This window comes from Panthera pardus, unplaced genomic scaffold, assembly GCF_024362965.1.
Source record: "Panthera pardus isolate Hobbes unplaced genomic scaffold, ASM2436296v1 HiC_scaffold_16, whole genome shotgun sequence".
In the NCBI taxonomy this organism is placed as follows: domain Eukaryota; kingdom Metazoa; phylum Chordata; class Mammalia; order Carnivora; family Felidae; genus Panthera; species Panthera pardus.
Window position 1 is genome coordinate 123,855,464 of NW_026526721.1, and position 27,569 is coordinate 123,883,032.

At 48.8% G+C, this 27,569-nt stretch overlaps 1 protein-coding gene across 6 annotated transcripts in view; it reads right to left on the reverse strand.

The window, feature by feature from the left end:
• Positions 1–27,569, reverse strand: part of MRAS (muscle RAS oncogene homolog) — a 55,651-nt gene that overhangs the window by 15,593 nt on the left and 12,489 nt on the right. For 3 of the 6 annotated variants that reach the window (XM_053903781.1, XM_019437620.2, XM_019437628.2), the window contains exon 2: positions 15,244–15,454. In XM_053903781.1, coding sequence (XP_053759756.1) covers positions 15,244–15,436 — 193 coding nt within the window. In that variant the 5' untranslated portion in view covers positions 15,437–15,454. Of the gene's footprint in view, positions 1–2,677; positions 2,817–15,243; positions 15,455–17,965; positions 18,095–27,569 lie in introns of those variants that run through there. The other 3 variants (XM_019437637.2, XM_019437655.2, XM_019437645.2) reach the window with 3 other exon arrangements.

Genomic DNA, 27,569 nt, shown 5'->3' on the forward strand with positions numbered 1-27,569 from the left:
AGAGGAAGTAAAAGTAGTAGATACCTAAAAATCAAAATCTGATTCTTTGAAAAGACCAATTAAAGAAAAAAAGCCTTTATCAGACAAAAAAAAGAAAAAAGAAAAGAAAAAAGACTAATAAGCCTTTGGATTGAGGAAAGGCCTATGACTATGGATCTAGATATATATTTGATTATGAAAGAAAACTATATGCAGTTTTATAGCAATAAATTTTCAATTCTTGATGAAATGGACAATTTAAGGAAAATATAAATGAACAAAACTGGCTCAAGAAAATATATAAAATCTGAATAGGCCAATAATTATCCATGAAATTAAAGAGACAAATCTCCCCCATGAATGGCACAAAGCTCTTTTTATTAGGGACAAACTGTTACAGAGCCCAGAAAATAAAGAACTTTCCAGCTCATGGAAACAGCCTAGCATAGTCCTAATCACAAACCGGACAGGGATGGCACATGGTTGTGTGGTAACGTCCAGGCCTGCCCCACCTTTGGGGAACAGGAGCAGCCTGCACATGGGACTCTAAGAGGTGCATTCAGTCAGTCATCCATTTGCCAATTACTTCTTGAGCACCTACACAGTGCCATCCGCTCTGCTTGGTACTTCAGGTGGTTAAAAAGAAAGCTGCATCTCACTATCAAGGTACTTACAGGCTAGCTGGGCTGACACCTGAAGAAAAATAATACAGGACATAAAGTGATACATACTATTGGAGATCTAGGGAAGGGGCAGGGGGAGGTCCCTTCAGCTTGGAGGGATAATGGAAGGTTCTAGCCAAGAAGGGATACTTATCCTGCCCTTAAAAGAACAGCATTTGACATAAAAAAGATAGGGCCTGGGGAAGGCCTTCCAGACAGAGAATCAGCATGGGCAACGGCCTGAAGGCTAGGAAGAAAAGAGTCGTGGGGAGGCTGGTGTGCAGGCATAAAAGGTCTGTGATGGGAGAGAGGTCGGGGAGACCAGAGGCTGTGGCCCTTGGATCCTACACTAAAATGTTTGAACTCAGTGGGTGCTGGGGAGCTACGGAAGGTTCAGAGAGGGGAGAGATGTAGTGAGAGGGTAAGTCTGGCAGCCAAAGGGACTGGAGAGGGAAGCTGTGAAGAGGTGAAGGAGGGACCAGGGCAGAGGCAACCAGGGTGTCAGCGAAGGCAGGTGTGTTTGAAGTGGAGAGAAAAAAATGAATGGGCAGACACTGAAGACACAGAACATAGAGAATGGGGGCCAAGGGGAAAGAGGAGAGTGGAGGGCGCCTTGGAAATTCTAAACCTTAGGGCCCCAGAAGGGCAGACGCAACCAGGAAGGAGCAGATGGGGGCTGAGCTGGGCCTGGTCTGGTTTGGGCTTCATCCCTCCCCTCCACACACATACACCTGGATGAGGCACAGGCCCCTTGTCAGTAGCTCTGCCTCCAAAAGAGGCTGAAGATAATGGGCAGCTATGCATTTCAGAAATTATGATTCAGCCTGCATTTCCCATGCCTGATGTCATGAAGGTAGGAGGATTCCAGAGAGAGAAAGTATTAGTCACTGTGGGAAAAGAGGTGTTTTGCCAATGTGTGTGTGTGTGTGTGCATGTGTGTGTGTGTGCATGTGTGTGCGTGTGTGTGCGTGCGTGTGTGTGAGAGAGAGACAGAGACAGAGACACAGGCACCCAGGGCAGAAGGAGGGAGAAGAGATAAAGATTCTGGAGACAGAGAGGGTCAGCACTGTGTACCTCTGTCTGCTTTGCCCCAGTCTTCCCATCCAGAGGATAATGGGGCCAGCAGTGTGGCTGAGGAGGGTTTAAGTGGAAACCCCAGGGCTGCTCTTAGATCTTGTGAATTTCAGAATCCAAGTCCCACATGTGGGCATGGTATGGGGCCCCCCACCCCCGCAGGTGGGCAGTCAGCATGTGAGGGCACCAGCCTGGGTCCCAGCTGAGCCTTCCTCCTTCTCCCTCCCCATCTCCCTCCCACTCTTCCTCTTCCTTCTTCTCTTCTTCCTCTTCTTCCTCCTCCAGGGCTTTCAGTGGGAGGCACACCCTGCCATGGGCTCAGGGCTCTGACCTTGGCGGCAGCCCAGGGTACAGTCTGAGCTCTTTGGCTGACAAGAGTCCTTCCCACCATGTTCCTACTGGCAGAAGGCACTTTGCTGGGGTTTTATGCACACACGCCCTCTGGGTCCTCTTCATGGCCTAGTACAAATGCAGACACTGAGGCCCACAATGTTAAAGGGATCTGCTCAAGGCTGCATACTGGGAAGGAGGCCACTCCAACTTCCCCAAGACCCAGCTGTCCCTACTCATCCAGTCTTTTATCTTCAACCAGAGGGTGCGGGTCTGGCCACCCAGAACCCGCCAGGTTGTGTCTCAATTACAAGCCTTTGCACAAGGCTTTGCACAAATGAACCAGAATACCCTCTCCGCCAGCTACCCCAGCCATCCCGCCACGTGGCTGCAGTCTGCCTCCTCTCCTGAGAGCCCAAGCCTCTGACCTGTGTCTTTGAACCCTTCCTGTTGGGTTATGGGTTCCGTGGGTCTCTGCTAGTCAGTGCCTCCAGGCCTGGCTCAGCTCCCCACCATGGCGGGGGCGGGGGGGGGGGGAACTCCAGAGGGTGAGTGGGAGGGGAGCCTGGCTTTCATTTCCCTGGGTGTCTCAAAAGCTTCAGCACCCAATGCAGGTCCAAAAAAATACTTACAGAATGACTAGACAGATCACATGCATGCCATAGTAAATGCAGTTACTGTGTTCGATCAGCCCGGGCCAGCTTTAAGGGAAATCACTAAGAAGTGACTTTTTAACTTGTGTAATGCACCCTTCATGGTGAAGTAAGGGTTCTGGAATATAAAACAACAGAGATGATGATTTCTAGAGATAATACGCCTCCAAGGACCATGCCTGCTGTTTTCTACCTTTTTCTAATCCACAGACCCGTAGTGGGAGGCAGGAGTGATCACACCCATTTCACACAGGAGTCAGGTGGGGAAGCCTGTGCCCTTCCCAGGAGAAGACTCCAATAAATACATGCCACCTAGTTGAGCATCAGTAGGGATGAGGGCTCTTTACTATGTTACTTGTGTTCCCCTTTCTGGGTAAGGGTATGTATGGAGTGGGCTGAGTGTCGGGCAGAAGGGCTGGACCCATCCACCATGCACTGTTCCCAGAAAAAGGGCTGCTTTCTTCTCTAAAGTGCTGGCAGGGTGTGGAAAGCCAGGCCACTTGGGACTCTCTAAGGGGGAGGGGGCAAGATCCTGCAGCACATACGGCTGGCTCCCTGGCGATGCAGAAGCTTCCCTTTGGCAGTGGCCCCAACCTCAACTCACTGACTTCAGGATGACAGGACAGAAGTGCTGGCCACCAGCCTTAGGGGACAACTGCTCATGAGGCCACACTATGGCAGCTGGGGGAACGGGAAGAAGCCCTGGAATACATTTTCACGGGGTCCCTAAATTCCCTGACCTGGAGAACATATTGCATGTGTGGGTGCACATTCTCTCAGGGAGATGGTCTACGGTCTTGTGGAATTCTTAGAAGAGCCGGGAACACCTCTACCCCAAACAAATACCTCTCTCAGGGAAAGAAGAGGGCAGCAGGAGGGTGGGTCTCAGCTGTGTAACCAGGAACATCCCAGGGACAGATGGTAGCAGGGCAGGGGGGTGCTGGTAATGGAGAGGAACAGGGAGGCAAAACGTTGGCCCACAACCCCATTTCTTCCTCACAACCACTCACAACCAGTGGGGGGGGGCAACATTTTATAGGTGAAGAAATGAAGCAGGGCAAGGCGGTGACCTGCCCAGGTTCCCACTGCTGGCGAGCAGGACAGGCACGATTTGAACACCAGACTATCTGGAGCCAAGCCTTGCTCTGCTGCTGGCACCAGCCTGTCTTTGACCGGGCAGCCAGCAGTGTCCGCAGGGCCTGTGAAGAGGCACAGGTCTACACGGAGGGGGCGAGGACAGAGCACCGAGGTCTGCCGAGATGGAAGACATCCATCCCACCTGCTTATCCCCAACCTTCCACCTACCTCACACCTGCCCCTGGGTGGCCACGCATAGCTGGGAGGAGAGAACTCAGAGCCGTGCTCCTTGCTCCCTTTAAAGTCCTAGCACCGACTTCCAGGGCCCTTAAAGCACCCAACAAATCTAAACATGTCCCCATCCAGTCTTCTCCTACTCCTGGGCCACAGCTTCCCACGGCCTCCTCTCCTCCAATCTCCACCCCCAGCTGAGTGAAACAGGTGTGAAACAGAGATCAACAGCTAAATTCCACAAGCTTCCAAATCAACCCACCTCACAGACCGAGGAAGCCTCGCACACTGCGGGGGAGGCAAACGCAGCCACTGCAGAAAATGGTTTAGCATTTCCTTGAAAAGTGAAACATGGAGTTACCATAGGACCCAGCCAGTCCATGCCAGGGACACACCCGAGAGAAGTGAAAACATATCTACACAAAAACTTGCACACGAATGTCTGAAGCAGCACTATCCATTGAAGCCCCAGAGTGGAGACAACCCGAATGGCCAGCAATGGATCAGTGGATAAAGAAAATGTGATGCATATCCATACACTAGAATACTATTCGCACATAAAAAGGAACGAAATTCTGATACAAGCTCCAACAGGACGCACCTTAAAAACAGCACGTTGAGTGAAAGAGCCTAGTCACTTTCTAAGTGAAAGGCTACTTAGAGTATGGTGCCATTTATATGAAATGTCCAGCATAGGCTGATCTGTAAAGACAGAAAGTCCGTCAGTGGTTTCAGGGACTGGGGGAGGTGGTGGGGGAGAATGGGGAATGACTGCTTAATGGAGTGAGCTTTCTAGGGGGAGGTGGTGGAAATGTTGAACAATCAGTGGTGATCCAAGTGATTGCTGATTTGTGAATCAGTCAGCAGTTGTGACTGCACAACTGTATATCTATACTATTTAAAGGAGGGAGTTTTCCATGGAGTTACATCTCAATTAAAAAATGTATGAGGGACCCCCTCTCTTTTTCTCTGAAACACACACTCCCACTGTCTTCTTACTACGGGCATGACCTGGCCCTGCTCCTGTCCAAGCCCATCCCCTCCAACTGGACACTGGATCCTGTCCTCTTCCACCTATATAAGGGCACTGGCTGCTATTGTTGTCTCCTGCATCATCCATTTCTTTCTCTAGTGGTTCATTTCCACCACAATGTAAACATACTATAATTTCTCTCACCTTAAAAAAAAAATTAAAGTCAAAAAAATTACAAGTAAAAACCCTGCCCCTTGACCTCACATCTCCTTCCGGCTGCTGTCCATTTCTCTGTTCCTCTTTACAGCCACACCCCTTGACTTGTCTGTTCTCATTGCCTGCTCATCCTCTCCTCCACTCTCTCTTAAATCCACTATGATCAGACTTTCATTCCTGACCACTCTATCAAAATTGATCTAGTCAAGTCACCAATGACTTTCATGTCACTGAATCCAGTTGGCACTTCTCAGTCCTCAACCCACTGGGCCACCTGCTGACATCTGACATTAATCTGGCTGGTGCACTCAGGCCAGTAGTTGATGGTTCCCTCCTTTCTGAAGAGCCTTGGGACATCACTCTCTCCGGTTCTTCTCCTACTGCAGTGACTGGTCCTGTTCTGTCCCTTTATCTCTCTACCCTCTAAATGCTGGTGGGTCCCCACACTCAGTCCCCCACATTCACTTCATTGGCCACCTCTCATCTCATGGCTTTACATGTCTACTCCAAAATTTCCATCTCCAGCCTATACATCTCCCCTTACTCTAGATTCAGACATCCGGCTGCCTGCATGACTTCTATCTGTATATGAGAAAGGCATCTCAGATTTAACATGTCCAAAATTAAACTCTTGATTTCCCCCCAAACTTGCTTTTCACCAGTCTTCCTAATCTTGATAAACCTAACCATTCTACCAGCGTGCAGGCCAAAGGCTTTCTCTCTCTACCCCCACCCCATGCCATATACTCCATCTACAAATGCTGTTGTTTCCTCCTCCAAAATACAACAGGAAGCTAAGCTAACTCCTTCTCACTACCGCCTTCAGTGGTGCCCTAGTCCAAAATCATCACGTGACTTTTAAGAGCAATCAACATGAAGTTCTGAAATCAGGGCAAAAGCCTAAATTAACTGCAGGGGTATAGGATCTGTCAACAATGTAAGAGGAAACCCACCTGAGGTTTAGGGTACAAACCCCAGGACTGAATCCTGGCTCTGCTGTGACTTTGAAGGGGGAGGGGCATACACTGCATACACACTGTCATCACACAGCCTTGTTGAGCTGACTCGAGGTCACTGCCTGATGGGGTGAACCTCAGCTCCCAGGCTGGCTAGTGCGCTAAGCTGACACAGAGCAAGAGTAAGATCCTTTGCTTCGGGGTCAGAGGAATGGGGCTCTAATGAGCTGTGTGACCTTGGACATGTTATTTCCCCTCTCTGAATCTTGGTTCCCTCCGCCTGCAAGGGCCTGACTGATCGGAGGACGGCTGGACAGGCGCTGGAGCAGGAGGTCTGGGTCCCCAGGGACAAAGGACAGCAACAGCAGCAATTTCCCAATGTTATGGAAGTATTTCACTGCTTTATCAACTAGTATGGCAGTACCGGTGGGTACTGGCTAAGGAGCAGCTGTGCTCACCGGCTTGGTGGAGACATTAACCTCAATTTAGCAGAACTGTTGCAAGGATGAAATAAAACAATCCCTGCAAAGTCCTTAACACAGGCTCTGGCCTTCCAGAAAAGTCTAGTCAGGAGTAACTGCTCCTACTGCAGTGAAGCAAAAGGAGCCACTGTGAAAGAGGGTTTGGCTTCAGTGCACCAGGAGGCACTTCCCTGAGCACCTTGGAGATCAGTAAGCCCCACGTTACTGGAAGCATTCAAACAGTGATGGCTGACGGAACCAGAATAAAGAGTCAGGCAGAGGCCTGCAGGGCTGGATTTCATAATCTGAGGCCATGTTCCCTCATAAAGAAAAAGAGGGAAATTCCTCCCACATCACTGCCAGCAGGAAAAGAGGAGGATGGGTGGAAAGGTGGAACGACAGGCCAGCTCTGGCTGTACCCCACTTTTAGTTGGGGGGCCACGGGGCGGTGCTTACTCTGAAGCTCTAGCTCAGAAAAATACACTCAATAAATGTTCCTTTTCCTCTCGCTGCCCTTCCAATGTCCTCCTTCCCTCCTCCTCCCCAGAAAGAATGTGGATTCAAGCTTCAGGGAAAAGCCAGGTCCAGGCTGCTCCGAGAAGACAACAGCACTTGTGTCTGAGGTTTGGGCAGAAGCCAGGGTGGAAACATCCCAGCTTCTGAGGGTGCAGGAGAAGGGCTGGAGCTTTCACTCTGCAAAGACCAAGCTGTCAATGGGGACACAGGGGGCCAGGGCAGCTGCAGAGCTGGGCCCAGGAGCCCATAGTGGGAAGAGGTGTTGGGAGAGTTAGGGCCACTGCTGTTCTCCATTGGTGGAAGAAAGATGCAAGGCTGGGAAGAGGGTGGGACTGGGAACCATACAGGTGAGAAGCCCAGCGACACCCATCCCCGTTGTAGGTAGGATTGCGGAGGATGCGGTCAATACCCTTCCCTGCAGGGCCAAGGTTTAGGCGCAAACAGGACAGGAAGGGGGATGTGCTCGGCAGAGGTATGACGCCCTGGGCCTGCTCTGCCTCTAGCTTGACTTAGGCAAGTCACTTCTCCATCTGCACCAGTTTCCTTAGGTATATAGTGAGGGGGGTGATACCATAGAGTTCAGGAGCCTGCCAGCCCTAGCCTAACAGAAAAAAATAGGCTCACAAGAACTCCAAGACAAAACAACTGGAAGCACGGACTGCAACAGATATCTGTATGCTCGTGTGCACAGCAGCATTATTCACAAGATCCATGAAATGGAAAGAGTCCCAGGGTCCGCTGCTGCACAAATGGGTAAACAAAATGTGGTATATACATACGGTGGGATATCATTCAGTCTTAAAAGAGATGAAATCCTGACACATGTTACACATGGGTGGATGGACCTTGAAGACATTGCGCTAAGTTAAATAAGCCAGTCACAAAGGAACCAATGCTGTATGAGTCCACATACATATATGAGGTACTCAGAGTAGTCAAATTCAAAGAGACAGGACATAGAATGGTGCTTCCAGGGGCCGGGGGAAGGGGAGTAGGAGTTATTGTTTGCTGGGTGCAGAGTATCAGTTGGACATGAGTAAGTCTGCGGAGGGATGGTGGTGACGGCTGCACAATAACATGCATGGACTTAAGGCCACAGACCTATACACTTAAACAGTTACAATGTTAAGATTTATGTATATTTCACCACAATAAAATCATACGTACATACAGATGTACATACATACATACATACATACATACATACATACATACAAAACCTCAAGGCTCTGCCCAAGGCTTGGTTCTTCCTGATTCATGAAACCTGAGAACTGGGATATGGTGAGTCCTGTAGCTGAAAGCCAGGGTGAGGGGGGGACCAAAGTCAAGGACCAGGAGAGAAGGCTGGAGAGCCGGGAGAGGTGGGCACCGGGCAGCGAGGAGACGTTCCCAGAACTGGGCTGTAACAATGACAGGTGAGGTCAGGGTCCCATAGGACCTGTGGGAAAGAACCCAGAGCAGGCTTGCTCCAAAGCCTAGTAGTCCTAGACACTGGGGACCCCAGCTGCTGGCCCCTGAGGTCAGCTGTCTCCTGTGTCTTAGATTCTGGGAGAACCAGGGCAATGAGGTCCCTTGAAAGAGAGCAAGAAACAAGTCTGTAAAGTAAGCAGAAGCCTCTGAGAATCCTGTGTGGCAACCAGAGAAGGCTTTTTGAGCAAGCCTGGGAAGAACAGCTGGCCCTCTGAAGGGCCTTGGGCAAGTTGTAAGCGGGACAGGCGAATACGTCTGTTGACCTGATAATCCAGGCCACGCTCCCCTCTTCCCAGGATTTCAATGTCCATTCCCAGAGGCCCAGGGATCAGCTTGTGAGGTGGGAGAGGATTTTCCCACCCAATCAGACTAACAGAGAATCCAGGAGACAAAGGGGAGTTCAAGCCATTGCTAGCTGTGTGAATCTTGCTGTGCTTTATTTTTAGGGAGATAACAACAGTAGCTAGCACAGTACTGTTGTATTAAAACAGAGCGTATGCAACATGCTTGGCATGAAGCTTGCACATAGTAATTGCTCAGTAAAGATCATTACTGCCCTCATAATTCTCCCCCTCCTCCTCCTCCTCATCAAGCTGCCATGTTTTTGCTCTTTTTGAATTTGGAAGAAGAGCAAACCCCAGAATTCAGAGCCCTTGGAAGGCTTCCCAGGCTTAGCACTGCGCCCCCCAGGATGGTATGGCCTCCAGTGAAGCAGGAGGTCAGGACTCTGGATGCCCGAGTAAAGTCCTGACCATCCCAGGGCTGCAATCCACCCCAGAGGAATCTAGCCTCAGAAGGGGTCAGAGTTACACTCAAGCGTAAATATAACCAGCCTTTGATTAAAACTCCCAAAACATGGGGCAGGCATCTTTTTAAATGCCAGACTAATTAATATTTAAAAGGAATGTTTTAAGCCTTTCTTTTCTTTTAACATTTATTCAGTTTTGAGAGACAGACAGTGAGTGGGGGAGGGGCAGAGGGTGAGGGAGACACAGAATCCAAAGCAGGCTCCAGGCTCTGAGCTGTCAGCACAGAGTCTGATGCGGGGCTTGAACTCACAAACCATGATATCATGACCTGAGCTGAAGTCAGCTGCTTAACCAACGGAGCCACCCAGGTGCCCTAACCTGCCTTTCTTTTCTTAATACAAGACTTAACTCAGTGGAGAAATGTAGCAATCTAGCATCTGTGCCTGAGGATGTCCTGGGTGGGCAATGCCCTGAATTAGGCTGGGTTCAGGGGGCAGGTTGAGAGGCACAGCATCCCAGGGGAGCCCAGGAGATTCAGAACACAAGCTTTGCAAATTTGTGCTTATAAAGTAGTGCTGTGGCCATGCTTCCCTTTTCCCTGCTGCTGCTGAAATAATAAATATTTTTATTGTGATAATAAACATTATCACAAAATCTTCCTAAAAATCACCCTTGGGAACTTTTTTTCCCTCAGAGACGAATCTAATACCCAAAGTTACTTTAAGAAAAAGTTAGAGAAGTCAATACGGCTGTATAGAGAACTAATATTCATTAAGTCCCAATTATGCACCAGGCAATGATGTTGCTCTCTTACATGTATTATGCCATGTTTTTCGGGATGTTTTCTGTGGAAATAGTCCAGAATGATGTGCTAACAGCGGTCCTTTGGGAAACCCTAAGGACAACCTATCCTACCAATACATTCCCAATATTATGTGTGTATATTGAAGAGTCTCTTAAGTCCCACAGTAAAGAAACTGCTTATAGTTCTTTAACTCCGTATATTCCAAAATGCGGCATATAGTCGAATGGGTGACGCATGAGATGATTTTTAGCAGGTGCATAAATGTAAGTTTTAACTTTTAGTGGTTATAGATATTTATTATATAACACAGCTAGCACTTCACACCTGTGACTGCACATATTCTGTTCAGGACTTAGTCATACATTCATTTCACACACATTTACTGAGGACGTACGATGAGCCAAGCAGTCGTCTAGACACCGAGAATATAGCAGTAAATAAAGTCTCCACTCTCAAAAATTTATATTTTATTGGGAAGCAATAAAAACTCAAGTAAATATAGGGAGCAAATATATGTTTACCAGTAAAAGGTAGAATAAAGAAAAAGAGTTAACAAGGAGACAGAATGACAGGGGTGGGGTGGCTGCTGGTGCAGATGGTCTGGTCAGGGAAGACTTCTTAGGTAAACTTAACATTTGAGTGGAGACCTACACAAAGGTGAGAATGTATTGCTGAAGGAAGAACGTTCTAGACAGAATACCAAATGCAGAGTCCCAGAGGCGGGAATGTGCTTGGTTCCTGGGGAACGATTCAGTTTCAGGACTACAGCCAAAGCCCTGAAGGTGGTTTTTAAAACTATGATATAATTCAAATACCATAATATTCACCCTTCCTAAGAAAAAAAATTTTTAACGTTTATTCATTTTTGAGAGGCACAGAGTGAGTGGGGGAGGGGCAGAGAGGGGGAGACACAGAATCCCAAGCAGGCTCCAGGTGCTGAGCTGTCAGCACAGAGCCCGAGGCCGGGCTCGAACTCACTGATGGCGAGATCGTGACCTGAGCCGAAGCTGGACGCTTAACCGCTTAACCGACTGAGCCACCCAGGTGCCCCTCGCCCTTCTTAAAGTACACATTTCAGTATACACACAAAGCTGTCACATTTTTTTTTTTAAGTGGTGATTCAGGGGGTGCCTGGGTGGCTCAGTCAGTTAAGCATCCAACTCTTGGTTTGGCTCAGGTCATGATCTCATGGTTTGTGAGTTCGAGACCCACATCAGGCTCTGTGCTGACAGCATGGAGCCTGCTTGGGATCCTCCCTCTCCCTTTCTCTGCCCCTCCCCTGCTTGCACTTGCTTGCTCTCTCTCTCTCTCTCTCTCTAAATCAATAAATAAACTTTAAAAATTAAAAAAAAAATTTTAAATGAAGTGATGATTTGGTTCTGGTTCCAGCCAAGATGGAGTAACAAGGACCAGATTTATCATCTCACTTGAAACAACCAAAGACCAAACGACATAACAGACATTCATAGAACGTTCCACCCAACAACGGCAGAATACTCATTCTTTTCATGTGCACATGGAACATTTACCAGAGAGAACATACCCTGGGTCATAAAATAAGCCTCCATAAGTGTTAAATAATTTAAATCATACATTTTATGTTCTCTGACACAGTGAAATTAAAATAGAAGCCAGTAACAGAAGGATCTCTGGAAAATTCCTAAATACTTTAAAGCTAAATATTTCTAAATAACCAATGGGTCAAAGAAAATCTCAGAAGGGAAATAGGAAAGTATTCTGAACAGAATGAAAATGAAAACACAGTGTATTAGAATGTGTGGGATGCTGCTAACCAAGTAGTTTGGGGGAATTTATAGCACCAAATGAAGATCTTGGAAAAGAAGAAATGTTCAAATCTATCACACAAGCTTTCACTTTAAAAAATTAGAGAAAGAAGAACAAATTAGGCAGACAAAAGGAAATAATAAAGCTAAGAGTGGAAATCAATGGAACCAAATGGGAAAAGTCAATGGACTCAAGAGGTGGTTCTTTTGTGAAAATCAATGATATCAATAAATCTCTAGACTGTTTAGGGAAAAAGGAGAAGACACAAATTAAAAACATCAGGAATGAGAGGGGAAACATCACTCTGGATTCTACCGACATTAACAGGAGAATAAGAGAATATCATGAACAACTTTACGCCAATAAATTTGGTAACTCTGATGAACTGAACAACTTTTTTAAAGACACCAACTACCAAAACTCACTGAAGAAACAAATAACCTGAATATCCCTATATTTACTAAAGGAATTGAATTTGTAGTTAAAAAATCTTCCAACAAAGAAAACTCCCGCCCCAGAGTGCCTCGTAGGTGTATTCAACTAAATATTTAAGGAAGAAATAATACCAATTTTGTTCAAACCCCTCCAGAAAATTGAAGAAGAGAGCATATTTCTCAATGCATTCTATAAAGCTAGCATTACTAGGCATGACAAGAAAACCACAGGCCAGTATAGCTCTCAAGAACATACACACAAAAATTCTAAACAAAATTTTAGCAAGTCAAAGCCAACATTACATAAAAGAAGAAAGCATCATGACCAAGTGGGATTTATCCCAGGGAGACAATGTTGGTTTAACATTATAAAAATTAACATAATTTGCCAAAATGACACACTAAAAATGAAATACCATATGAGTATCTAAGTAGACATAGAAAAGCATTTGACAAAAATCCAATATCCATACCTCATAAAAATTCTCAGGAAACTAGTAATGGGAAGTTCTTCAACCTGATAAAGGGAATTGATAAAAAACCTACAGCTAACATCCTATTTATTGCTGAAAGACTGAAACCTTTCTCCTTAAGATCAAGAACAGGACAAGTATGTTTTTAGTCAGTGAAATCAGGCAAGGAAAAGAAACAGAAGCCATCCAGTTTGGAAAGGCAGAAGTAAAACTGTCTTTACTCGCAGACATGACCATCTCTGCAGAAAGCCCAAAGGAATCTACAAAAAAGCCACCAGAACTAATAAGTGAATTTAGCAAAGTTGCAGGTTACAGTTAATACACAAAATGCAACTGCATTACTACATATTAGCAACAAACAAGCGACAACTGCAATAAAAAAATATCATTTATAATACAGATTGTAGATATAAATCTGACAAAATAGGTAAAAGACCTATGCAATCAATTCTGTAAAACAACTGATGAGAGAATTAAAGAAGACTTAGGGGTGCCTGGATGGCTTGGTCAATTGAGCTTGAGTGTCTGACACTTGATTTCGGCTCAGGTCACAATCCCTGGGTTGTTGGATCGAGACCGAGTCAGGCTCCATGCTGAGCCTGCTTGGGATTCTTTCTCTCTCCCCTTCTACCCCTCTCCCCTACTCACACTCGCGCTCTCTCTCTCTCTCTCTCTCTCTCTCTCTCTCATAAAAAATAAATAAAAAAAGGGGCGCCTGGGTGGCGCAGTCGGTTAAGCGTCCGACTTCAGCCAGGTCACGATCTCGCGGTCTGTGAGTTCGAGCCCCGCGTCAGGCTCTGGGCTGATGGCTCGGAGCCTGGAGCCTGTTTCCGATTCTGTGTCTCCCTCTCTCTCTGCCCCTCCCCCGTTCATGCTCTGTCTCTCTCTGTCCCAAAAATAAATAAAAAAACGTTGAAAAAAATAAATAAATAAATAAATAAATAAATAAATAAATAAAAAAAGAAAGAAGACCTAAATAAATGGAGAAATACTGCATTCATGGGTTGAAAGGTTCAACATTATGAGGATGTCAATTCTTCTCAAATATGCAGATCTTTAGATTCAACACAATCTCAATCAAAATCTAGAATTTTAGAATTTAACTGGTTCTTAAATTCATATGGAAATGCAAAGGACCTAGACTGGCCAAAGCAACTTTGAAAAAGAACAAACTTGGGGACTTAACAATACATGATTTTAAGACTTGTTATCAGTCTACAGTTATCAAGACAGTGTGGTATTGGTGATAAGATAGACGGATAGGTCAAACAAACAGAATATATGGGCAACTAATTTTCATCAAAGGTACAAAGGCAATTCAGTGGTGAAAGAAGAACCTTTTCAACAAATAGCCCTGGAACACCTGCATCTCCATATACCAAAAAAACAAAAAAACAAACCCCCAACCCCCCCCCCCCCCAAAAAAAAAACAATTTTGTTCCATACCTCACACCATATACAAAAATTAAGTCAAGGTAGATCCTAATGCTAAATACAGAACCTAAAGCCATTAAACTGCTAGAAGAAAACATAGGAAGAAAACCTTTGTGACCTTGGGTTAGGCAAATACTTTAGACAGGACCAGAAGCACAATCCATAAAAGAACAAGCTGATAAACTGGACTTCATCAAAATTAGAAGCTCTAGTCTTTGAAAGACACTGTTAAGAGAATGAAAAGCATGTCACAGACTGGAAGAAAATACTTGCAAATCACATATCTGATAGTGCATCCCAGGGGCTTTCAAAGCTCACTTCCTACAATTACAGTCTATCCTTAATGGCTCTTTGTTTAAAAGAGAGACTCAGTACGAAGTCATAACCAGTAAGAATCTGGAGCAGCGGTTCTCTACTTTAAGCATCACCTGGAGGGTTTGTTAAAACACGGATTCCTGGGCTCCACCCTCAGAATTTGAACCAGTAGAGCCTGAGGGTTTTCATTTCTGGGAAGCTCCCTGGTAATCTTAGGCTGCTGGCCTGGATACCACAATTTGAGAATTGCTAATCTAGACCAATTTAGACTACACTAGAAACAATGTCAAATGCAAGATTTCCCCCCTCTCAAAGGGAAATAAACTTTGCTCGCTAAAAAACAGTTTGTCTCTTCCCCATTTTTTAGGAGCCAGAGACATCTGTAAATGTTAATCAGAGCTTCAGATCAGCAAGAAATAACAAACATGACATCACTGGGTTGGCACGATGCTAGCCTCTTTGTTGAATACGCATTTTGGTTGCCACAAAGCTATTCAGAATTCACCCTGGAAAACATACACGGCCTGACACCAACCATCCCATAATGACAACGTGGAAGACACTATCCGCCCCAGGGAAGTTGGTCAACTTCCTCTGACCCTCCGAGTCACATGCCCCACCCCCATGCAGGGCTACTATCCATGTCTCACCGTCCAGGATGGCCCATTGATTGTCAATCTCCGTATGTTTCAGGTAGGAGTCTTCGATGGTTGGGTCGTAGTCAGGCACAAAGATCTTCTGGAAAAACTGGATGGTGAGGGCGCTCTTGCCCACACCCCCATCTCCCACCACCACCAGCTTGTACGTGGGGAGGTTGTCACTGGGGACGGCACTGGTTGCCATGTTTCTGATAGGTCAGACCTGGGGAGGCAAGACATGTGTAATGAGGCAGGAGGCTTTTTCCTTTCTGACCTTGAGTGGAAAATATTCACGAGTTTTCCTCCCTCCTTATAGAGTAGTAAATACTCCCAATTATATGTTTATTCAATCATCTATTGAATATCAACTATGTGCCATACCTGGTCTTGCAGACGTAGCACTACTAGATGCCATGAGGTCTTTAACGAGTAAAGCCAAAAAAGCCATGTTAAAGAAGCTTTTCCATCACTAAAGTCTGCCCTAGTCATGTACAGGTGAACATGTGCGTGCCAGTCTGAGCAGGGATGGCACAGAGGTTCACCTTTTACATCAACTCTAGTCACAGGACTGCTGTGCTTAAGGATTTGAGGCCCCCCAAACTACGGAAAGGACGGGCATAGCAGCCTAGTACCCCCCCCCCACCCCCCGCTCTTAGAATTTAGTGATCCTGGCTCCTTTCTCTCAGTCTCCTTGCCCATGGTCATGCAGAAAGTTGTGCTGGTGGGGCACCTGGGTGGCTCAGTTGATTGAGCATCTGACTCTTGATTTTGGCTCAGGTCATGATCCCAGGGTCATGGGATTGAGCCCCGCACTGGGCTCCACACTGAGCATGAAGCCTGCTTGGGATTTTCTCTCTCCCTCCCTCTCTCAAAATAAAAACAAAACAAAACAAAACAAAACAAAACAAAACAAAAATCTCTCTCTCTCTCTCTCCCCCCCTCTGCCTCTCTTCCCGGCTTGTGCGCGCGCGCTCTCTCTCTCTCAAAAAAAAAAAAAAAAAAGTTGTGCTAGAATCTCGTGGCATCTGGTCAACCTGTTTTAGTTGGGGGGGGGGGTGGAGAATGATGTCACGTCTAGCGAAGGCAGTGGTTCTCAAGCAGGGGCAGTTTTGTCCCTGGGGGACATCTACAATGTCTGGAGATAATTCTGGCTTATTAGTGGGTGTTACTGGCATCTAGTGAGCGGAGGCCAAGGCTGCGGCTACACATCCTCCTACAACGCACAGGACAGCCCCCCACAATAAAGAATTATCTATCCTGCGATGTCAGTAGTGCTAAGGCCGAGAAACCTTGAGCTAAGGAGACCAGGCAGGAGCCAGAAATGTGGCGCCAGGATTCCAAAGAACAACTGAGCCTTAACAGATAAGGAATGACTGTGAAGAGGTGACGGCAGAGGAGTGAAGAGTCATCTTTGGAAACAGTGTCATAGAGAGACAAGGAGGAGAGGGAGGCAGGGAGCATGGAAGGAGCCCTCAGCCAAGGGTGGTTGCCAGAGACTTAAGCCGCTACCTGCGGACGCGCCAGGGGGCCAGGGAGAAGCAATACCACCTCCCGTTCTGGCAATCCTAGGCAGCATGGAGACAGACCTGGTGCCAGGGGAGCACAAGCTTGATCCTGCCTCAGTGTACCAGCAAAGCAACAATCTCTGCGCAACTGGGAGGCAGAAAGGCACGGTGGAACATGTGACAGGGACACTGAAGGGTGAGGGGACAATGGACTGGGAGTCCCATGTGCATTGCTGCTTGTTGGGAAGGCCGTGCAGAGCCATCATTTCCTTACCTATCAGATTAAAGGGCTGGATTTTTTCCAGTTATTTGCAGCTCTAAAAGAGTCCTCAATTCTAGATTTCAATACAAAAGGTGTTAGACACAAATGTAGGTTATGTGGCCACACTGATTCGCGTGGGGCTACAGGAGAGAGTGATTGCATAACCTTGTGCAGTTACGGAAGCTTGGTGTTGACATTTAGGATTTCTCTGCAGTGACAGGAAGTACAGGCGCTTTTATACCCTGCGGGTGGCGTATACATCTGTCCTAACCGGACTGAGAACACACTCGCATCAATATATCAAAATGTAAAATGACATACCTTCTCTTGGAGCTATATGATATATGAGAACTTATGCTAAGGAGATAATCAGATGAGTGAACGAAGATGTTAGGAAGCGGGGCAAATATGGAAATGACTTAAATGCTGCGGGGGGTGGGGGGAAGTTAAAGAAAACATTTATCTACACAATGCAATACTATGTAGCCATCAAAAAGGCTGACGGTCGCTAACCTAGAAAAAGTTTATATTAGGTATGAAAAAAAAAACCCAAACAGCGGCGAAACAACACATACGTATGATTGCACGTCCATGAAGTCACCCATCTATGAATCTGTATGTCTAGATGTGGTTCTAGGCAGAGAGAAGACTGGCAGATTTGGGGGCACCTGCTCAATTTTCAACTGGCTACAACAAGCTAGTATTATATATGTATCCTGGGAAAGCTTAACAACATTAAAATATTCCCACCCGTAGGACTAAAAGGTACAGCACAGGGAATAGAGTAGATGGTATTGCAACAGTGTTGTGTGGGACCCATGGCAGCTACACCTGTGGTGATGACATAATGTACAGAGTTGGTGAATCACCATGTTGTACACCTGAAACCAATATAACGTTGTGTGTCAACTATCCTCAAAGAAACAAAGTTTTTAAATGTTCCCACCAAATAAAAGGTTCAGGCTACCTGAAAATGTAGGACTCTGTGTCCTTCCAGGGGGGGATTTAAGTAAGCTCCTTTGGTGCAGGATATCAGGTCCATTTGGTGCTGCACCTCCCTAAGCGGGATAAAGGTGGGGACACATTGAGGCCTTGGGGAACTGAGTTCTCCCACATGACGAGATGACGATCCAAGGGGCTGCAGGACAGTTGGAAGAAAACAGGGCTAGCTCTCTCTCTCCTTTGCCTCTCAGGTTTTGAGGAGTGAGATGTTGGTGTGGTCCCCTCACTGTCCTTCCCTACCCGTCGTCTTGGCCGTGGGTGGACAAGGACACTGGGCCAGGGTGACCATATTTGCCTGTGAAAGAGGCTCTTTTTAAAGCTCCTTCCATTCTCTGCTGGCAACGACATGAATAAAAAGTACTCAGTGGGTGGAAAGGTATCAAGAAAGAAAATTCTTCCTCTTGACTTTCTTCTCAAAATAAAACAAGATAAGAAATACACTAGTAAGTATGATAGAGGACACGAACTGAATCTTTGAGGTGGTGCTCAGACCACCCACAGGAGAATCACCTGGGGACCTGCTTGCCAAGCAAGGCAGCTGGTAGGAAACGGTCAGCTGAAGGGCTCCTTCCTTTCACAGAGTCCTGCACTCAGGGGTTGAGCTCCCAGGAGACCACAGGCAGCCAACTCGGGGTTCCCTCCCAACTAAGACTCAATGGAAGCAGGTCAGAATGCACAGTTAGCACAAAACTTGGACCGGATCCCTTGTGGTGAAAAACCCTTTAGCACTGTTCATAGCTGATGGGCCAAGTTCCGGCTCCTTCACTGACATTCAAGGCTGGCACTGGTTGCCACTGCTGACCTCTCCAGCGGTAGCTATGCCACAACCTCTCATACTCTACTCTCTCTTTCTCTCAACCAGCTTTGTGCTCACCCAGTGTGCTCTATGGTCACACGGAGTCCTCTGCAGATACCCAGGGCCCCCTCGGGGAGCACATACCTCTTCACAGGTCAGGCCTGGGCCCAGGAATCCCCTCCTATGGGAGGCATCACCTTCTAGTTTGTGCCCTGTAATTCCTTGTGCAGAGGATGCTTGAAATCTACACTTAAATGCGCACAAAAGGCAAGGACTGCAACTTGTCCCTCTCTGTATCACCAAAGCCTAGCAGAGCATCAACAAGGATGTAAGTCTAGCTGAAGGAATTAGAGGCTCAATGCCAGCATTTCCAAACAACTATCAGACCACCTACTGGCCACAGCATTGGCCCTGACCATGCACGGGGCTAAGGGGCAACCCTCCCAGCCAGGAGTTAGGACTGTCTCCCTCCTTCTACCAGGTCAGACCAATCACACAAAAAAGCCCTTCTGAAAGCAAGTGTGGGCCCAGGAAGGAAAGAAGGTGTTGCAGGGGCATGAGAGTGAGTCCAGAACTCCCCCTCCCCCAATTCTAAAGGCTCTTCTCCTGATGGGCATGTTTTTCCAGCCTTCAACCTCCCCCAAAATAATCCCTGACTAAATGATGTCCTTGTAAGTGCATGCACCACACTCCTACAAAATAAGCTGGACTCGAGTGGTGAAGAGAAAGACTTTTTTTAAAAGTCACCACAAGCTATGACGAACATTGGTTGGTGGTTAAGAAGCAAAATGCTTACATTCACAAGACCCCCCCCCCCTCCAGCCTGTTTGACTAGAAGATCAGAGCTCTTTTTAGATCTTTTTAGATTAGAGATGATCCTAGAATGTCAGTTCTTTACCTTTTGTAGATCATGGATGGCCCCTCTGAGGTGGGAAGGTAGTGTAAGGTGGACCTAGGGTCTCTCTCTAAAGCTCCTCCACCAGTTTTCTATGCTGGATACTCTCCTACTGACCAGGTAAGGGACCTTGGGCAAGTTACTGTTCACAGCCTCAGTTTCCTATTTTGTAAGATGGGATGGGTTAGAAAATTACTTTGAAATCATCGGAAAATACTTTGCAAGATTGTTCTAAGCATGAAATTAAAATTATGAAATGTTCCCAGCTTAGAGAAGGTGCTTAAATGTTTGTTCTTGCACCTTCTTGACTTTGTTCCCAGGAGAGATTCCCTCAGTCTCTCTTCCCTCCCCCTCTCACTTTGTCCACTCAGAGGCTCCCCCATCAGAGCCCTGCTGCCATCTCAGCTCCGCCGGAGGCCTGTGTGGGATCGTCACCCATCATTTAGAACATTGTTTCCATGGGAAATGGCTCTGAGGTTCTAGGCAGCCCCCTCCACTCAGAAACCAACTTTTGGAACAGCAGCCACTTGGGCGGGCGTTGGCGGCTGAGCACTGGTTCTCATGGCAACCACTGCTCCTACAGCCCCTCCCAGTCCACGGGCAACCCAAACCTTCGCTCATACTGGAAACTTCTTCCTAAAAGACAGTAGTGCTGCCTGGACAATTTTAATAACACGTATACAAAAACTTTGGGCATCTCTAACCAGAGAAATAAGCTTTTTTTGGCTGCTGTCTTTGGCTTCCTTTCTCTCTCAGGGTTAGCACCATCTTGCAAGGTTTGAAGTTGTTTCCTGAATGGCAGATTCGTCTCCCCACGTAGCTCAGAAGCTCCACCGGGACAAAAGCCACATCTCCTTATTCCGTTGCCTTTTACGGGGCCAGGCAGGGCCCGAAACACAGGAGGCTCAAGGTCTATTCACTGACTGACTGCTGGATACTGCCCCAGTGAAGCCTTCTACCCACCCAGCTCTCCCTTAGGCCAAGAAGCAGGGGTGATGCTCCCAGGAGGTGGGGGGCTAGGTAGACAGACAACCCCACAATAACCTCTTCACCCAGCAAATTTCAAAGTGTGCATGGAGGGTTCTAAGAACTCCTGGGGACAGTCTTGTACAAAGCCTCCCTTGGTTCTCAGGGGGACACTAGGGGCAGGGATGTCATTAACAGCCTATGACTACAGTCAGGTAACTTGAGTTCTTTTTTTATGTTTGCTTATTTATTATTTTTGAGAGAGAGAGAAAGAGAGAGCACAAGCAGGGGAGGGGCAGAGAGAGACACACAATAGGAAGCAAGCTCTAGGCTCTGAGCTGTTAGAACGGAGCTGGACACGGGGCTCAAACTCATGAACTGTGAGATCAGGACCTGAGCTGAAGTCAGACACTTAAATGGCCGACCGAGCCACCCAGGCATCCCCAGGCAGCTTGAGTTCTATTTGTGTCTCTGATATGGACTCCCTGTGTGACCTGAAACAAGTTTCTTAACTTCCAGGAGCCTGTCTGCCCACCTATAAAACAGGAGAACAGGACGCTCCTGTGAGGCCCCTGTGAAAAAGACCAAGGGGCCCTCAGCAAGGGCATATTTGTACTGACAGGTGAAGTGGTTGGACCCCTGGTCTCCCTCCAACCTGGTAGACCCCTGTGGTTTGGACCACTTGCCTGCCGCATCCACAGCCCTAAGAGCGCCTGCACTGCACAGGGCCACTGGAGGACCCAATACAGTAGCCAATGTAAATGCCTGGGTAACAGAGGGCTCCAGCAGCCCCCAAAATGGCTGTGTCCCGTGGCTAGGATCCTTTACCAAGTCTGTTGCATTCTCCCAGATTGCCAGTTTCTAGGGCTTCTACAGGGCTTTTCCCCCAAAAGAATAGCCCAACACATTCCCCGTTTTTTAAGTGGGCGCACAAAAAAGAGGTAGCCTGGGGGCGCCTGGGTGGCCCAGTCAGTTAGGCGTCCGACTCTCGATTCCAGCTCTGGTTATGATCCCACGGTTCATGAGTTCAAGCTCCACGTCAGCCTCTGCGCTGACAGCTTAGAGCCTGCTTGGGATACTCTCTCTCTCCCTCTCGCTCTCTTTGTCCCCTCCCCCACTCATGCTCACTCGCCCTCTCTCTCTCTCAAAATAAATAAACTAAACAAACAAAGAAACAAAAAGAAATAGCTTGCCTTGCAAACATTGTCAAGGGGTCCACAGGCTCCCTGGCCTCTCTGTGCACCCCATCCCCATAGCCAGCACCACTTCCAAAGCAATGCCATACAGTCCTGGCCAGAACAACTGATGCCCAGGAGAGACTCCATCGCAATTACACTCCCCACCATTCAGTGGGCAGCTGCGGTGGACTGGCCGGACACCAAAGGTCATGCTGGGAACCGTCACACCATACTGCCTTCAATTCCTTGGGTGATTAGTTTTATAGCATCACAGCATTTCTTTGACTGTCATGGTGACTTCACTAACCCACAGGGCACTCTTCATCCTTGTCCGTAGCTTCCTTGGCTACACGACTAAAGGACCACAGATTCTTGGAGCTGGGGCAGTGGCCAACACAGAGCCTCTGCAAAGATGCTGCTAACTTTATTGAAAGTTTAGTTTTCATTGCTTTTTGCCTCTCTACTTCTACACTAAACATTTTAAAGATCCCCCCCCCTCCCCGCGCCGCCGAAGAACCTTATCAGTTGAACTGCAAGTCATCTGATAAATAAAGCTAGAAGAGGGGGAACATTTACTATTAATGGAGCTGCTGTGAGAGCGAATGGACTTTCCATCCCATTGAGCTGAATCAGCTCTGGGAAGTTAATCTCATCTCCATGATGTCTGGGTGTGCCCAGCTCAGGGGGATGAGGACAGGCTGGGGGGAGTGACCCCACCCGTGTGGAGGAAATGGCTCTGCATTCCAGGAGCTGCCCTTCCCTTCTGCACAATTCCCAGAAATGGGCAGCTTCCCCAGGGCTGCTGCCTTGCAGGCTGAGCATAAATGGTGTGCCGTCCCACCAGGGGTCTAGGCCATTGGTGTATCCCTTAGGACTTCACTCTCCTCTCCCTCAGACCTTGCTCCAGCCTGTTGTCTCACATGGCTGCTAATCCCAGCCCAGCCATGTCACTGCACTACTCACCCCTCCAGGAAGCCAGTGCCTTCAGCTCACTCCAGTATTACGACTTAACCACCCATCCAACCATGTGCATAATTTTGTGCGATAAAGGACCTTAAATACCACTGGCTTTTAGATGGTGAGTATGTGGCGCAGGGGCCATTCCTCCTGTCCCCAGAGCCACGCAGGCATCATAATTGACCACTGTCCTCTTCTGGCTCAGTCGTGAACCCTTTTTTTTTTTTTAATTAATTTTTGTTCAACGTTTTTTATTTATTTTTGGGACAGAGAGAGACAGAGCATGAACGGGGGAGGGGCAGAGAGAGAGGGAGACACAGAATCTGAAACAGGCTCCAGGCTCCGAGCCATCAGCCCAGAGCCTGACGCGGGGCTCGAACTCACGGACCGCGAGATCGTGACCTGAATGAAGTCGGACGCTTAACCGACTGCGCCACCCAGGCGCCCTCGTGAACCCTTTTTGATGCAGCACCTTGGCAGCCAGAACCAGGTGACTGATCCAGAGAGGAAACTTGTTTGCCACCCCAGATCTAACCCACCACTCTTCCGATTCCCTCCAAAACGTATCACGTACCGGCCGTCCTGTTCTGGGTGGGGCGCGCAGGACCTTTAGGGGGAACCTGCCTGGTTGTCTCTGGAAAATTCTATTACCCAAGTCTTGTGCTAATACATCAGCCCCTGCTTTTCTACCCCATCAGATCCAAACTCCTCTGCCGGGACCACACCTGGACTGCTGGCAGAGATGGTCAGATAGGGATCCAGAGATCCAGGCAAAGGCCAATGTTTGAAGTAAGCCAGGGGAGGGATGCAGTGCCCTTGGCCGTACTCATGACCCCCAAGTCCCATATGCTTCCTTGTATCACTGCTCATACTTGTGTCTTACCCACTAGCCCGAGAGTGACTCCTGACAAGGCCTAGAGCTGAGCCACTTATGACCCAGCAGTGTAAGTCCCAGAGTAGGTGTGTAGAAATACCTACTGTAATAATTACAAGAGTGGTCAATGCTAAAAACAACTAACGATTAATTAATTAATTAATTAATTAATTAATGTAAGTGATGTGTCTGATGCTGTTGGAAGATTTTACCACGTTAGCTCATTTAATTCTCACAACAGCCCTATACGGAATGACTCTGATTATCCCCATTTTATAGTTGAAGAAACTGAAGTACAACAAAGTAAAATAACTTTTCTGAGGTCATCCAGCTAGAAAGGGGCAGTGCTAGGCTCTGAAACCACACAGTATGGCTCCAGAGCCCGTGGCCAGTCCATCATCCTAGGCATTTGTTCATGGCTGGCAAAATGGTGAGTGGGTACAAGGTCAGGCCAGGCCAGAGGCAGCAGATCCAGGAGTGCTGGGAAGAGGTCAGCAGTGAGCCGGGAGAGTGATGTCTGAGTCAGAGAGGCCTCCAAGGCCACATCCCTGCTCCTGTGGGGGAGGCGGCCGAGCAGGTCAGGGCCCAAGAGGCACCCAGGGCAGATACTAGTCACAAGGAACAGGCACGCCCCCACTCCCAACTGGGACAAAGTATGCCAAACAGTGTCCGGCCACATGCTCCTTCCCTCAGGACCAGGGAGGAGGCTGGGGGATCAGGCAGCTAACCCTGTGGGAGCACCAGGTAGCTTTGAGACCCATTTTCCAGCACTTCTGTCTGGGCCCCTCTCCACTGTGCTGGTCGCTGCCTTAGGCCCAGTCTGTCTCCTCGTGCTCCTGGACACCAGCTGGTCCCTACCCAGCTTGGGGCCGGCCCCTCCCCTGGAGCCCGTCATCACAGAGCCTGAGCCACTGACTCAGGCAGCCTGCAACTTTAAGCAAGTTACTTATCTTCTGCACCTTGGTTTCCTCTTCTGTAGAGGTGGGCACAGTGGCTACACTTGCTTCATGGTGGTCACAACAGGCTACACTGATTTGCCTGGCTGTGTCTGGCCCACCGCAAGCGCTCAGTAAACATCAAGTTGTTACCATCAGCAACATTCTTCAAAACCCATCTCAAGCCCTTCCTCCTGCAGGAAGCCCTCCTGCCTCCCTCCAGAGTCCTGCCCGAGCTCATGCCCTGCGAACTGGCTGGTTCCAAAGCTGACAACTCAACAGAACTCAGCCCTCCCCACTCCTTCTGGGGTGTGCTCTCACGCTGGCTGTGTATGGGCCTCAGCCCCCCCATTCTGCCCTGGGGGGGCATCTTGCCACAACTCTTTCTGCCGTCCCTAGGGAGGCTGACCAACAAGAAAAGCCAGGAGAGACTGGGTAGCCCGCAGGGCAGAAACTCTGAATATTCCAGAAGCTCTGAGGAGAGGGAAGCAGATGGGGAAGGGATACAGGGTCAGGTGGGAAGAGGAAGGTCAAGCAGGCCGGCCGGCACAATGAGGCAGGACCATGCAAGGTGGCATTCGGTCTCCCCATTTTACCAGTGGGGAGACAGAGTCAGGAATGTTAGGGCATTTGCCCAGGGGAACAGCGTGGTAACGGGGAAAGCTGGGACCTGGCAACTAAAAACTAAAGCTCTGCCTTGCTCACCACCCAGCTAGACCAGGGCACCTGGTAGGTCTGAGGCTCTGGGAACAGAGGGGTTAGCAAGGGCCCCAGTGTCTTAAGGTCCACATAGACCTTCAAAACAACATGCCCCCCCCCCCCCACCGGCATCTCTGCCTCACGGGGTATTGACACCGGGCCTCTCAACCTCCAAGCTCCCACCCCGGCACCCTCCACCATGTCCCCATGTCCTACCACCACAGGGAGGGTGGCAGTGAACTCCAGGGGTGCGGGCAGGGCTGCCACCTGGGTCACAGCTTCCTTCAGGGCAGCTAGGGCAGAGGGGAGGAAGTGGCTTTACGATTGAATTCTTACTCTCAGCCCCAGGGGCCTATTAATATGTACCTAGTGCTGGGGCTGGGGCTGGGGCAGTCTCTCCTCAGCCGAGGAGAACTTCCGCAGCCTCACACCGGAGCCTGCATGCCCACTGGGAAAGTCATTCTGGCAGTCACCCCACCAGCAAGGGGTGGCTTCTGCGCACTCTGGGAGTCCCCAAAGTGAGGACCCTCAGACCCTGGCGGGCCACCACCGTCCTATTCTCTCCTCATTCTGCCGCAGCAGCCTCCTCACAGCTCCTCAGGGGGCTGCTCAGGCTCAACCCTTCTCTGAATGGACTCAGCCAGGGGTGCCTGGGTGGCTCAGTCCGTTAAGCATCCAACTTCATTCAGGTCATGATCTCACAGTCCGTGAGTTCAAGCCCCGTGTCGGGCTCTGTGCTGACAGCTCAGAGCCTGGAGCCCGCTTCAGATTCTGTGTCTCCCTCTCTCTGCCCCTTCCCCACTCACATTCTATCTCTCTTTCTCTCTCAAAAATAAACAAAACATTAAAAATTTTTTTTTAAATTTTTAAACATTAAATTTTTTTAAAAGCCAACAACCCCCCCCCTCCGAGACCCCTTGTCTCTCCTTCCTGCCCTCTTCCTCCTCTAGCAGCTCAAACACCTCTCCTCCCTCAGATCCAAGGCCAAGGCCTAGCAAGTCTGCCACTCATGGCAGGTGCACCTCAGGGGCTCAGCTCTGCCCCCCATATCCTCCCACCCCTCCAGCACTATCGGTCCTTAAACAGCCCTGGAGCATACTGCTCCCCCCTGAAAAACCACCCACGGGTGTCTGAAGCTCTCCCACTGACCAGAGCATTCCAGGCCCTCCTTGAACAGCCCCCAGCACCACTGGCCTCCTCATGCAGCCTCTCTGCTGATTCCTAGTATGGCATCCTTGAGGACAGGGACTCCGGCCCCTGGCAGAGCACCTCGGAGTCTGCCAATGAAAGTTCTCTGCCTGCCCTGTCTTTTCACCTTCCCTCCGCCTGCGAAAATATTCCCTCTCTACGGAGAAGCCCCCCTGCTTTCCCCAGCATCCTGAAGTGATCCCTTCCTCCCCAGCCCTCTCCTGCCTTCCAGGCCTCCATCCATGCAGCCACCTCGCTTGCGTCTGGGGAGTGCTGGCCAGGTGGCAGGTGGCAGGGTGCTCTGCAGCCATTACGCCATTTGACTCCTCACAGCCAATAAGGTGCCATTTAGCACCTGTTAGTGATCAACCCTGAGGTCACAGAGGTTCTGTGGCTTGTCTGTCTGTGAGTCTGACCACAAAGCTCCCAGCTCGGCCACAGGGCCGTTCTACCTCTTCTGGGGAACAAGCCCCCCTCCTTCTCCCTTCAAATCTGGGAGCCGGGGAGCTGTTTCCCTGTCAGATTCCCCCACTAGGGTAGGGTTGGGGTCTGAGGGCCGGACCTCATCTTCGTTACCTCTCTAGGGCACAGCTTTCTGCACAGAGACACTGCAGGGGTCTGCTGTCGGCATTTCCACAATGCAGGGTTGACACTGGGAGGCAGCCAGAACTCTGGCTCCGGTAGAGGGTAGGGCAGAGGTGGTGTGGGCACTATACCCGATGGGCCAGCTGGGTCCCAGAGTAGTGAATGGTGGCTCTCATAAGGGACATACCACGTGAGGAGTTCCACTGGACACACATGGGCACTGGCCCATCAGGAGAAGTAGGTGACAGTGAAGGAGTCCTTACTTGCCACTCACACTTTCAAAACACCGAGCTCCCTGCAGCTCCCAGGTCCCAGCTCCCTGACCACTCCACCTGCTGGTCTGGGGATGCCACACCCTGTCCCTGGAGCCTGCTGGTGACAGCAAGGCAAATCTCCTGGTACTGTCCTTCCCCTGAGTAGTGTGTGTGTGTGTGTGTGTGTGTGTGTGTGTGTGTGTGTGTGTAGAGCACAGCTTCAGAGACTGTCCTTCAGAACT